Source organism: Bos javanicus, chromosome 10 (genome assembly GCF_032452875.1).
Source record: "Bos javanicus breed banteng chromosome 10, ARS-OSU_banteng_1.0, whole genome shotgun sequence".
Classification (NCBI taxonomy): Eukaryota; Metazoa; Chordata; class Mammalia; order Artiodactyla; family Bovidae; genus Bos; species Bos javanicus.
The window spans coordinates 65071507-65085076 of record NC_083877.1 but is presented as its reverse complement, the minus strand read 5'-3'; the positions used below and the strand labels follow the sequence as shown (position 1 = coordinate 65085076).

Below are 13570 nucleotides of genomic sequence, written 5' to 3'. Positions count from 1 at the left end.
TCAGCTTATGACGTCTTCTGGGGGTCAGACACTGTGCTCAGTGCCACACAGAGGTTCCTGTACTGCAGGCTTGGTAAGGCATAGGTGTAATTTTCATTCTACTGAGGCAGAAACAGGCTCAGTTTCCTTTAGTGCCTATGTGCTTCCTGAATTATGAGCATCTATGTGAGCATGGTTAGCAATTATGTATTTATGTGTTTGTGTATTTTCATTTCATCCTTACAGAATATCTGTGATTTTGGTGGCATTATCCCCACTTTACTTACAAGGAAAGAACATTACAAGGGTTAAGTAATTGGCCCAAGGTCACAAAGCTAATCAGGACACAGCTAGGATTCAAATCCAGATTGGTCTGGGTCTAGCACTCATATGTCAAACCATTATGTAACATCATTTCTCCAGTATTTAATATTTAAAGGTGAATACTTTGTGAAATATTGGTGTGTAAATTGTACTTCAACAAAGCTTTTTTTATTTAATGTTTAAAAAGGTAAAGGATCATGAGTGAATTAGCGATTCTCAGGCTTTAGTCAGATTCTTACACAGAAATATGATAAAATTCTGAGTGTTTACATACCTTGTTTACAGCCTGTGCTCAGGTGACACACTCTCTACTGCTTTGCCACTTGCTGGCTGTAACTAGGTAAATATCTATTCTCCAAGTACCTGTGAGGAGGGAACCATTTGAAGTAGCATGATCCCATGTCTGGGGAAAACAATTTTTCCATGTAAGAATTAACTTTACTGTTTAGTTCTGATTTACAGATCTGACAGAATGTGGTCCACTGTAGAAGGGAATGGCAAACCACTTCAGTATTCTTGCCTTGAGAACCCCATGAATAGTATGAAAAGGCAAAATGATAGGATACTGAACTCCCCAGGTCAGTAGGTGCCCAATATGCAACTGGAGATCAGTGGAGAAATAACTCCAGAAAGAATGAAGAGATGGAGCCAAAGCAAAAAGAATACCCAGCTGTGGATGTGACTGGTGATAGAAGCAAGGTCCGATGCTGTAAAGAGCAATATTGTATAGGAACCTGGAATGTCAGATCCATGAATCAAGGCAAATTGGAAGTGATCAAACAAGAGATGGCAAGAGTGAACGTTGACATTCTAGGAATCAGCGAACTCATATGGACTTGAATGGGTGAATTTAACTCAGATGACCAGTATATCTACTACTGAGGGCAGGAATCTCTCAGAAGATATGGAGTAGCCATCATGGTCAACAAAAGAGTCCGAAATGCAGTACTTGGATGCAGTCTCAAAAATGACAGAGTGATCTCTGTTCATTTCCAAGGCAAACCATTCAGTATCACAGTAATCCGAGTCTATGCCCCAACCAGTAACGCTGAAGAAGCTGAAGTTGAATGGTTCTGTGAAGACCTACAAGACCTTTTAGAACTAACACCCAAAAAAGATGTCCTTTTCATTATAGGGGACTGGAATGCAAAAGTAGGAAGTCAAGAAACACATGGAGTAACAGGCAAATTTGGCCTTAGAATACGGAATGAAGCAGGGCAAAGACTAATAGAGTTTTTCCAAGAAAATGCACTGGTCATAACAAACACCCTCTTCCAGCAATACAAGAGAAGACTGTACACATGGACATCACCAGATGGTCAACACCGAAATCAGATTGATTCTATTCTTTGCAGCCAAAGATGGAGAAGCTCTATACAGTCAGCAAGAACAAGACCAGAAGCTGACTGTGGCTCAGACCATGAACTCCTTATTGCCAAATTCAGACTTAAATTGAAGAAACTAGGGAAAACCACTAGACCATTCAGGTCTGACCTAAATCAGATCCCTTATGATTATACAGTGGAAGTGAGAAATAGATTTAAGGGCCTAGATCTGATAGACAGAGTGCCTGATGAACTATGGACTGAGGTTCGTGACATTGTACAGGAGACAGGGATCAAGACCATCCCCATGGAAAAGAAATGCAAGAAAGCAAAATGGCTGTCTGGGGAGGCCTTACAAATAGCTGTGAAAAGAAGCGAAGCGAAAAGCAAAGGAGAAAAGGAAAGGTATAAACATCTGAATGCAGAGTTCCAAAGAATAGCAAGAAGAGATAAGAAAGCCTTCCTCAGCAATCAGTGCAAAGAAATAGAGGAAAACAACAGAATGGGAAAGACTAGAGATCTCTTCAAGAAAATTAGAGATACCAAGGGAACATTTCATGCAAAGATGGGCTCGATAAAGGACAGAAATGGTATGGACCTAACAGAAGCAAAAGATATTAAGAAGAGGTGGCAAGAATACACAGAAGAACTGTACAAAAAAGATCTTCATGACCCAGATAATCACGATGGTGTGATCACTGACCTAGAGCCAGACATCCTGGAATGTGAAGTCAAGTGGGCCTTAGAAAGCATCACTACGAACAAAGCTAGTGGAGGTGATGGAATTCCAGTTGAGCTATTTCAAATCCTGGAAGATGATGCTGTGAAAGTGCTACACTCAATATGCCAGCAAATTTGGAAAACTCAGCAGGGGCCACAGCACTGGAAAAGGTCAGTTTTCATTCCAATCCCAAAGAAAGGCAATGCCAAAGAATGCTCAAACTACCGCACGATTGCACTCATCTCACACGCTAGTAAAGTAATGCTCAAAATTCTCCAAGCCAGGCTTCAGCAATATGTGAACCATGAACTTCCTGATGTTCAAGCTGGTTTTAGAAAAGGCAGAGGAACCAGAGATCAAATTGCCAACATCCGCTGGATCATGGAAAAAGCGAGAGAGTTCCAGAAAAACATCTATTTCTGCTTTATTGCCTATGCCTAAGCCTTTGACTGTGTGGATCACAATAAACTGTGGAAAATTCTGAAAGAGATGGGAATAGCAGACCACGTGATCTGCCTCTTGAGAAATCTGTATGCAGGTCAGGAAGCAACAGTTAGAACTGGACATGGAACAACAGACTGGTTCCAAATAGGAAAAGGAGTACATCAGGCTGTATATTGTCACCCTGTTTATTTAACTGATATGCAGAGTACATCATGAGAAACGCTGGACTGGAAGAAACACAAGCTAGAATCAAGATTGCCGGGAGAAATATCAATAACCTGAGATATGCAGATGACACCACCCTTATGGCAGAAAGTGAAGAGGAACTAAAAAGCCTCTTGATGAAAGTGAAAGTGGAGAGTGAAAAAGTTGGCTTAAAGCTCAACATTCAGAAAACGAAGATCATGGCATCGGGTCCCATCACTTCATGGGAAATAGATGGGGAAACAGTGTCAGACTTTATTTTTGGGGGCTCCAAAATCACTGCAGATGGTGACTGCAGCCATGAAATTAAAAGACGCTTACTCCTTGGAAGGAAAGTTATGACCAACCTAGATAGCATATTCAAAAGCAGAGATGTTACTTTGCCCACAAAGTTTCTTCTAGTCAGGGCTATGGTTTTTCCTGTGGTCACGTATGGATGTGAGAGTTGGACTGTGAAGAAGGCTGAATGCCAAAGAATTGATGCTTTTGAACTGTGGTGTTGGAGAAGACTCTTGAGAGTCCCTTGGACTGCAAGGAGATCGAACCAGTCCATTCTGAAGGAGATCAGCCCTGGGATTTCTTTGGAAGGAATGATGCTAAAGCTGAAACTGCAGTACTTTGGCCACCTCATGCGAAGAGTTGACTCATTGGAAAAGACTCTGATGCTGGGAGGGATTGGGGGCAGGAGGAGAAGGGGACGACAGAGGATGAGATGGCTGGATGGCATCACCGACTCGATGGACGTGAGTCTGGGTGAACTCCAGAAGTTGGTGATGGACAGGGAGGCCTGGCATGCTGCAATTCATGGGATCGCAAAGAGTCGGACACGACTGAGTGACTGAACTGAACTGAAATCAAGATTTACTATGGAAGTAGAAAATTATTTCATTAGGAACTTTTCTAGGAAATCTTAAAGGCAGGTCGACAAAGGAAAAGTCGGTCCTAAGGTAATCGAGAAAATCAGGAAAATCACCATGCAGGATACCATTGTTCCTAACTAGAATTTGCCATTTTAAACATCAAAGCATTTTTTAAAAACTATTCTTTAATTATAAAAGTAATGAGTCTTTAATATTTATAGTAGGTGGTCCATACTGTAGTGCTTGTTAAATAAAGTCTTTGTTTTTCACCCTTAGAGTTTTTAAGTTATCATTCTGTGGTGTCCAGCAAACTCATATATTTTGTTGCTGAGTACATATGCTACCTCATCGTACCCTTTATTAGTTTTCTGCTTCAAATATTTAATTTGAAATAAAATTAAGTTGGGCAATCAGGTTTAAATTGGGCAATCAGGAGTACAGGCTGGTTGAGATTGTCACTGAACTGGGACTTAAAAGGAGTTTAAAATGCACATACCCTCTGACCTAGTGCTGCTAGAATTGGGAAATAAGTATAAAAATGATTATTGGAGTGCACTGTCTGCAGTAGCAGTGGTGACATCAGTAATAAAACTCTAAAATGAATAAATGCACACCGATTGGAAATGGCTTAAATAAGTTATGGTACCTGGGAGGCAGTGTGTTTAGCTGCAGTCGAGTCGGACTGCTGATTTATAGCTTGGCTCTGCAACTTAATAGTTCTTGACACTGGACAAAATATGAACTTCTCTGTGCCTCAGTTTGCTCCTCTCAAATGACGACATATGAGCTATTACTGTAGGCTGCCTAACAACAAATAGCAAAATGAAATGAAAGTATGGAATGTAGATTATACAAAGTATAGGTAAATAAGAAGGAAGGGAATCGATTGAATGGCTGATATTAGGTGTTGCGTAACGTAGGGAAATAGATTTTGTTTGAGAAACTTCATAAAGAAGTTTCATTTCCACACCTTATTTACATGTATCGTCTATAGCAGAATTTTCCTTTGCACATTTGAGCTGGAGTATTGTTCTCAGCCCTTTTATAAGTAATTCTTTCACAAAATGCCCTTGTATTTTAAGGTTCTTTGCTTTACAACTAAATATTCCAGTTTTCTTTCTCAAAGGCTAAAAGGCAACATTACAGCCTTCTTTGTTTCTTCACATTCTACATGTTCACGTTCTACAAATTGTTTTAGTATTCTTTGGGAGAACACATTTAGAGGTATCAAATCAGATAACCCTGTGGTTAGTAAAATTTTTTTTTTTATTTTTTTATTTTTTTACTTTATGTTCTCTTCCTAGACTCTGTCTTGACAACTTTAAACATCTCTAGCCTTACCATCACTTTTTCATGGGTAGTTGTTTCTATCATTCTGTGCTTATGGGTGGTGTATAGTTAGAGATGACAGGAAAGAAATTCCTAAGCATATTCCTAAGTTAGGTAAGGAAAACAGCTATTTCATTAACAGCATCCATTAACAATGTGACACCCATTTATACATTTTCTTTTTAAAAATTATTACTACAGGATAAAATATATTAACAGAGTTGAAACTTTGAAGGGGATGTGCTTTTGCTTAATGTCATTCTGAATTTTTTTTTAAAGTCTTTATCAAGTCTCAATTTTTGTGGTTTAAATGACAGAGAATAGATCATCACTGGACTAATTAAAAAAATTTTTTTAATGTAGCCTCTTTTTTTAAAATAAGTATTTAAAAAAATGTATGCCTAGCCCTTTAACACTAAGGAAGCTGAAGATTAAAAAGATAACATCTCTGTAACTTCAGGGGATTAAATATAAAATGCACTTTTGTTAGCCTCTTTCTAGGGCAAAATTTATATATCCTTTTGCTTTAATATTTTATTTGTAACTGTTGGAGCCAGTTCAACTATTCATTGAGAAAACAACAACATAAAATTATTATCTTAATTTATGTGAATTTATTCAGTTACATGGAGCTGTCTTAAAACAGGGTATGGTGATTTCAGAGGGTGATAAATATACATGTTTGTCACTAAACACGTGCCAAGAGCACAACCTCATTTTTTTGCGTTGAACAGAAGCTCATTTTAGGTTATAGCTTCTAAGGTTCTTTACTCTTAAATTCACTTAAAATATTTATTTCAGTTTATGATTCACAGGAAAATCTGTTTTCCTTTTCCTATTTTCTTTTCATTTTCATTCTTTGTTTCTGTCTTCTATTGTTGCCTTTCCTTTACCTTCTGAACTCCTTTCTTTCCTTTTCTATAGGCACTGATGTTCTTTACATTGGCCCTCTGAAAGGTGAGCCTTGGCACAATTAAGAAACAAAAGTGTTGGTCTGTCTGCTTCAGCAATATCCTTAACGTATTCTAACTCTCTTGAACTGTTTTCCCTAGAATTTCTACCAACTTAATTATATTTTTGACCTTATTGTTACATGTTCTTAATGCTATTCAAGTAAAGTTAATTTCACATGTTTCTAAGACAGGTAAAATAATGTACTAAAGCTTTCCCTTCCAGAACGAAGTTTGTGTTTCACAATGTGTTATACATCATTATAGCATGTATTACTGGAAACTAAGATAACTATCCTTCATACTTACTACCTATTTTTCACATTATTTATTAGGAAGTATATATTCAAGCCCAGGACTTTATAGTAAAACAATGACCCCTACTTACGATGCTCATGATGGAAGCCCCTTGTCACCAACTTCTGCTTGGTTTGGTGACAGTGCTTTGTCAGAAGGCAACCCTGGTATACTTGCTGTCAGTCAGCCGATAACATCACCAGAAATCTTGGCGAAAATGTTCAAACCTCAAGCCCTTCTTGACAAAGCAAAAATCAACCAAGGGTAAGTTTTTGTTTCATTTGTTGTTGTTTTGCTATTATAAATTAAAAGGTTTTTTTAAGTGAAGCATAGTTGATTTACAATATAGTGTTTGAGTTGTGCAGCACAGCAGTTCAGTTTCATATATATGCATGTGTGTCTGTCTGTCTGTATGTACAACTGAACACAGTTATACAATAGGTCCTTGCTGATTGTCTTATTTTATAAATAGTAGTGTGTATATGTTAATCCTAGCCTCCTAATTTATCCCTCCCAACCAGGGTAAGTTTCAAAATATAGATACAATTTAAGAATTTCTTTATCTACATAGAGGTAGAAAATTAACTCTGTCTTGCTCTGTTCCACTGTGTTTGTTAATTTGTCCAGGTGGCTTGATTCCTCAAGATCTCTCATGGAACAAGATGTGAAGGAAAATGAGGCCTTGCTGCTCCGATTCAAGTATTACAGCTTTTTTGATTTGAATCCAAAGGTACCGAGGGTTTAGAGGGGTCTCTCTTTGTTTCTCTTTGTTTCTTGGAAGTTGGTGGGTTAAGGAATTGCTTGGATATGGATAGCAAGTCTTGAATATAATATTAGAAACTCAAAACTTGGACACAATTGCCGGTATTTTAAAGAAGTCTATTGTTTTAGTAGGTTGGAAGCATAACTGAACCGTTTTCTATTTGTTAAGATAATTGAATTGTTGGTTGATTTGTATTTTTAACTTTCTTTTATATTGAAATATAGTTGGTTAACAATGTTGTGGTAGTTGCTGGTGTATAACGAAGTGATTCAGTTATACATGTATCTGTTCTTTTTCAAATTCTTTTCCCATTTAGGTTGTTAGGTAATATTGAGCAGAGTTATTTGCGCTGTATAGTAGGTCCTTCTTGGTTATAACTTCTAAACACAGCAGTGTGTACATGTCAGTCCCTAACTATTCTTTCTGCCACTCTTCCCGACTGGTAACCATAAGTTTGTTCTGTAAGGCTGTCTGTTTCTGTTTTATAAGTTCTTTGTACCACTTCTTTTTAGATTCTGCTTATAAGTGATATCATACCATACTTTTCTTTCTGTGTCTGACTTACCACTCAGTATGACAATCTGTTTCCTCCATGTTGCTGCAGATAGCATTATTTCATTCTTTTTTTAAAAACGATTTCTGTATTTTATTTTAGTTTTGGCTGCACTGGGTCTTTGTTGCTGTGCGTGCTGGGCTTTCTCTAGTTGTGGCGCGCAGGCTTCTCTTGTTGCAGACCACAGGCTCTAGAGCGCATGAACTCAGTAGTTGTGGTGCTCAGGCTTAGTTGCTCTGCAGTATGTGGGATCTTCTGGACCAGGGATTGAACTGGTGTCCCCAGCATTACAACGCATATTCTTAACCACTGGATCACCAGGGAAACCCTGTTTTATTCTTTTTAATGATATTAATTGTTAATATTATTAATTAATATTACGATATTAATATTCATAATATTCCATTGTATATATGTGTGCCACATCCTCTTTATCCATTCTTCTGTTGATGGATATTAGGTTGCTTCCATGTCTTGGCTATTGTAAGCAGTGCTGCAATGAATATAAGCTTGCGTGTATCCTTTTTGACCATGTTTTTCTTTGGATGTATGCCCAGGAGTGGGATTGCGGGATCATATGGTAGCTCCATCTTTAGTTTTTTAAGGAATCTCCATACTGTGTTCCATGGTTTGTATTTACTACGGAGTTGGTAAAGTTAGTTTATGTTTTTTAACATCTCTCTTCAACTCTACTTTAGGTAGAAGAAAAGTTTTCTGAAAGATTACCTGTTCAGTTAATTTCAAATTTCTAATTACATATCCCAGATGTTGCTTCAAAAAAAAATTTTTTTAATTCTTTTTAAGTCTACATTTCTCTTAGTTTCACAGCCAAACATTGTAATATGTTTTTACTGTCAAGTGGTTGTCATCATCTCTGCTACTGAAATACTGTGCTTTTCTGATAAGATGTAAATTTGCTATAAAATCTGGAGTGTTTCCCCCAGAAAACACATGACAGAGATTCGGATCTTTTGCTTTCGTATCATCCTTGTGGGTGGGGGGACTTCTCTTGTCTGCCCGTCATACTTTTCATGTCTAGATTATAGCCTAGATTTTAATGTATATATTTATCATCTTAAATTATGTGCTTAAATAATACTTTGTACAACACTAAAATGTATATAGAATTATAAAAAATCATTTTAATTCTTTTTTAGGCTATATCATACCTAATTTTGGTAAACCCAAAGTTTTCTGGGAACACAGTTACATTTGCATGGGGTAGGAAGGGGCTATGCATTTTGTTACTATTCTAAGATATATTACTACTAGTTTTTATTAATATAACTGGATAATTCAGTAACACTTAAGTCTTTTCCACAAATGTGTGTGTGCCCTTTATTTTGAATTTTTAAAATAATTCCTGTTTCCAAGGACCTGCTACTTTGTCTGGGTATACATTTCCACAGTAAGCAAGATATTCCCTGAAATAATTAATTTACTCTGTGATTATGACATGTTAGTGTAAGTTGCAAAACAATACTGAAAAGCAGTCAGTTCTGCCTTACTTTAATGTCTTCAAGTTAAATTCCTTTTGTTAAGGGCCAGTATACCTAATGGTTATTACCCTGGAAAATAACATACAGAATCTACTTCTAATACTGAATATGTAAAAATCTTTTGGCATATTTTAATGCCATTTTTAATGAAAAAATAGAGATGGTGTATATAGATATGTATAACCCTAAGAGTAGCTTTTTTCCTTATTGCTAATGTTAAAGGTAACATATTACAGAAGAATTGTGTCTCTTTTTGCTGCAGTATGATGCAATCAGAATCAATCAGCTTTATGAGCAGGCCAAGTGGGCTATTCTCTTGGAAGAAATTGAATGCACCGAAGAAGAAATGATGATGTTTGCAGCCTTGCAGGTAGTGAAGAGTATTGGTAAATTAGACTTTAAAGGGGAATGGGTAGGGGATTATTTACATGGTAAAGTGGCATAGTAATTCCAGTAGTATTTTGATATAATGTTTTATTTTTTGCTATGTAGAAAGTGAATAGACACTTAGAAGGCAAAATATGTGAATTTAATTTTTTTTGTCTTATGTAAGAGTTTAGTGGCATACTTAAATATTTAATTACTTTTCTATATCTTCCGACCCCCAGATCTATATTAGCTTAAAGCTATCCATTTTTCCCCTGGAAATAAAATCCATATTAAAATTCAGATTTCTGCAATGAAGCCTTGCATAACTTCATAAATAACTGGGAATGGTACTATTTATAAAATGGGCTATGGCAGAAATTAATACCTTTTAAGATGATAAAATTTTATTAGACTAGTGAAACTAAACATAAATAAGTCTTTAGAATGATAATTCCTTAAGAAGCAAGTAACCAACATTAACAAATGTGGATCTTGCATACCACCTATTTCAGAATTATAGTAGGGCTTACTAAGAAATTGATGTCCACTGATCTCCCCTCTGGTAAAGTAATATTAGGACAGCACCCACAGTTCCGCATTCTTAGAGACACTGAGGTCTGACCACTAGATTAACCTTTCTAGATGAATCATTTCAGCTATCTAAGTGTTCTCGGATTATGGTGGAATTCCATTTTCGTGTAAAGTTCTGATTAAGTTGATGTTCTTTGAGTATTGTAAGCAAAAAGAACATTTAGTTTTGAATGTCTTTTACTTTAACAGTGATTTAATTCTTCATTAGAACACAAATAAAAATGCTCTCCATCTTCCATATTCTTTTATGTACCCAGAAAAGTTTCTCAGTTAAGACTCACAACATTGTTTTTTCAAGAGGAAGAACAGCTCATTTCTTCTCTGTTTATATTCTTTTTAAAAGAGGGAAATCAAAATGAACCCCAGATGGAAAATGAATGACAGATGAATTAGTTTAATTATTTATTTTCTAGAGACTTGCTTAATCAGTTAAGACTCTTCTTTATGTTTCTGGATCATTAAGGCTACCTGAAGAATTTCTTGAATTAAACTCTGGAACAGTTTTTGGAAGATATCTCACTTGGTTACAGCATTGTCTCTACATTTTTCCCACTTAGAGTAAGGGCTTTTAATTGTCTAGTGAAAATTTTGCTGATGACAAAGTAATAAGAAAACTTGTAAAATGTATATGGAGAAAACCACAGCTTTTCTTATATATTATTTCATTTTTTTAAAAAAAGCCAATAGTTACATGCAGTGCCCAGCACATAGTAGGTGTTCAAAAAGTAGTTACTGAATGAGTATACACATAGTCAAATTGTCACAGAAATGGGACTATTCTGCGGTTTTCCCCAGCTCCCACCCCATCCAGTAAACATTAGATATTCCATTTCAATTCAGTAGAAAAACACCTCAGAATGCTGGATTTTAATTCATGGAGACTAAATGCCCCAAAGCATAGCTTTCCCTGGACCATTTTAGAATCTAGATTCAGTGAGAGAAATTTGGACTACAAATCCCCTGAGTTGTTAGAAGCCTTCCCAGAGACTGACCAAAGCCTCTTGGAAGCCATCCAGCACAAGAACAGGGAAACTCGGAAAATATGGCAAGGAGATGCCTAGTATTTTTTATTTTAAACATCGGCTGCACCCTGAATTATTCTCTTATTAGAGCTTCTGGTTCCTTGTGTAAAATAAATCTACAATAGTAAAAAGAAACAAAGTACTTCAAAGTAAGAAGCTGTGGATTTTGAAAAGTTAGAAAAGTTAGTAACACTGTTTTTTAAGCATTTAGATCCAATCATGTAACATTTGAAAGCAAAGCTGGATTTTATGACCAGTCCCATTCACAGCCAGGATTTCTCCAGTATAACTCATAAGGACCTTCTGCATCAGATTCATCTAAGGCACTTAGCAGCCTGGGGCCCAGGCTGGACTCCAGATTTGCTGAGTCAAAATCTCTGAGGGTGAACCTAAGCATCTCTATGTTTAATCAGATCTCCATATGCTTCTTATTATACTCTGATATTTGAGACCACTGCCTGAGAGCCTCAACCTACCTCCTTCATGGTTTATGAATATGAAAGTTTCTACCATTATAAGGATCTCATTTCAGCACAACTGAAGATACAGCCAGAGAGTAGTTGTTGTTAGTTGCTAAGTTTGTGACCCCATAGACTATCCCAACTGTAATCCATAGACCATATAGCCCAGCTGTAGTCCTCTGTCCATGGGATTTCTCAGGCAAGAATACAGGAGTGGGTTGCCATTTGCTTCTCCAGGGGATCTTCCTGACCCAGGGGTCGAACCTGTGTCTCCTGCATTGGCAGGCGGATTCTTTACTACCGAGCCACGAGGGACCATAGCTAGAGACTAGTCATTATTAATTCACTAAATCTTAAAATGGAGGAACCTCTTGGCCTCTATTAGTTAATTAGATAATTGGCCTCAGCATTAGTTTACTAATTGTTCCCATGAACAGATTGTATTTGGTGAATGAATCCTTAAGAAACAATGATTGCTACTTATTTAGTGGTCTGAAAGATAAATGATTAAGTGATTTAAAAGTTCTGCTTAACTTTGTATAAAACCTCCTAAGTTTAGCCTCAGAATCTAAACATTAATATTTGTTTTAAACCATTTATCTAAGTGTGTTTAAAATCATGACTAGTTTTACACCCAAAGATTTTTTTATGTACATATAGGAGGACTTACCACTACTTATTATGTATATACATATATGTATATGCGAGTATTCATGTGTGTCAGGGTGGTGTATGTATTCACATATAAACATGTTTATTCTTATGTATAAATGACAATGAAAATTAGGTTTTCAGCATTGAATTGAAGATGGGGGGGAGACAGTGGAACTTTAGTTTTCAACATAATAGCGATAACTAACTTCCCGCTGCAGGGTAATAGTACCTAGCAGTAGTAAGTAGTAATAGTAGTAAGATAAGTAAGTAAGATAAGATAATCAGTGTTAATGCATTTATTCAGACCTTATGCATAGTCTGTTCAATTCATCCAGTACCTGTTGCTTCTAGCTTGCGTGCTAGACATGGAATACTGCAGGGGGGATGGAGCACTTAAAAGTCACTGCTCGTGTAGAGTTCAGTGGAAGAGGTGTTAACTCTAAATCCTAGGGATTCCTAAACTGAATTCATTTGTGTTTGTCAAAAAAATCCTTTTTTGAATAAAGATTTATTAGCAAGTTTAGGACACTGATTTCAGGTGCCATGCCCATCATTTTTCTATCCTTCTAATTCTTGGGAGACTTTTAGCCTTTCAGATTAGGTGACAAAAGGCATTCAATATAGATACAGATAATAATCTCACTTAAAAATTCATAGTCAAAAAAGTCATTTAAATGTCACTTTGGTTTTAGTATCATATCAATAAGCTGTCGATCATGACGTCAGAGAATCATCTGAACAACAGCGACAAAGAAGTTGATGAAGTTGATGCTGCCCTTTCAGACCTGGAGATTACTTTGGAAGGGGGGAAAACATCAACAATTTTGGTAGGGTGAATCTTTTGCTTATTAATTTATTCTGATGCTTATACCTTTTTTTGGAATTAGGTTTTCATGAAATGTTTGGGACATATAGAGAAATATTTAATGCTTTAGAGAATACAGACATAGATTTTCCAGAAATTTTCAGGGAAGTTTTTTACATTAATACTGTTTAGTCTCTAGTGCTTCCAACACAGTAGAGAGAGATCCTCTGCCAGTACAGTCTGCATGTTCTCTTACAAGTAGCGGGAGAACATTTCCGCAGAGGAAAAGTTAACTTCAAGCCATGGTAAAATCCGTTTATTGATCTCCAAATTTGAAATATTATGAAAAGAAGAATAAATAGATCTCAGTAAAATTTTTAAATGCTTAGATATTAGTTATTACAGAAGAAACACTATTCT

At 36.4% G+C, this 13570-nt stretch overlaps 1 protein-coding gene across 8 annotated transcripts in view; it reads left to right on the top strand.

Annotated features, from left to right (window-relative positions):
- The window catches only part of FERMT2 (FERM domain containing kindlin 2), a 77231-nt gene that overhangs the window by 49074 nt on the left and 14587 nt on the right, over positions 1-13570 (top strand). For 4 of the 8 annotated variants that reach the window (XM_061428915.1, XM_061428918.1, XM_061428916.1 and 1 more), the window contains exons 5-9: positions 6111-6143; positions 6472-6697; positions 7061-7163; positions 9511-9618; positions 13038-13172. In XM_061428915.1, the coding sequence (XP_061284899.1) occupies positions 6111-6143; positions 6472-6697; positions 7061-7163; positions 9511-9618; positions 13038-13172 (605 nt within the window). The remainder of the gene's footprint in view (positions 1-6110; positions 6144-6471; positions 6698-7060; positions 7164-9510; positions 9619-13037; positions 13173-13570) is intronic. The other 4 variants (XM_061428921.1, XM_061428920.1, XM_061428919.1 and 1 more) reach the window with 1 other exon arrangement.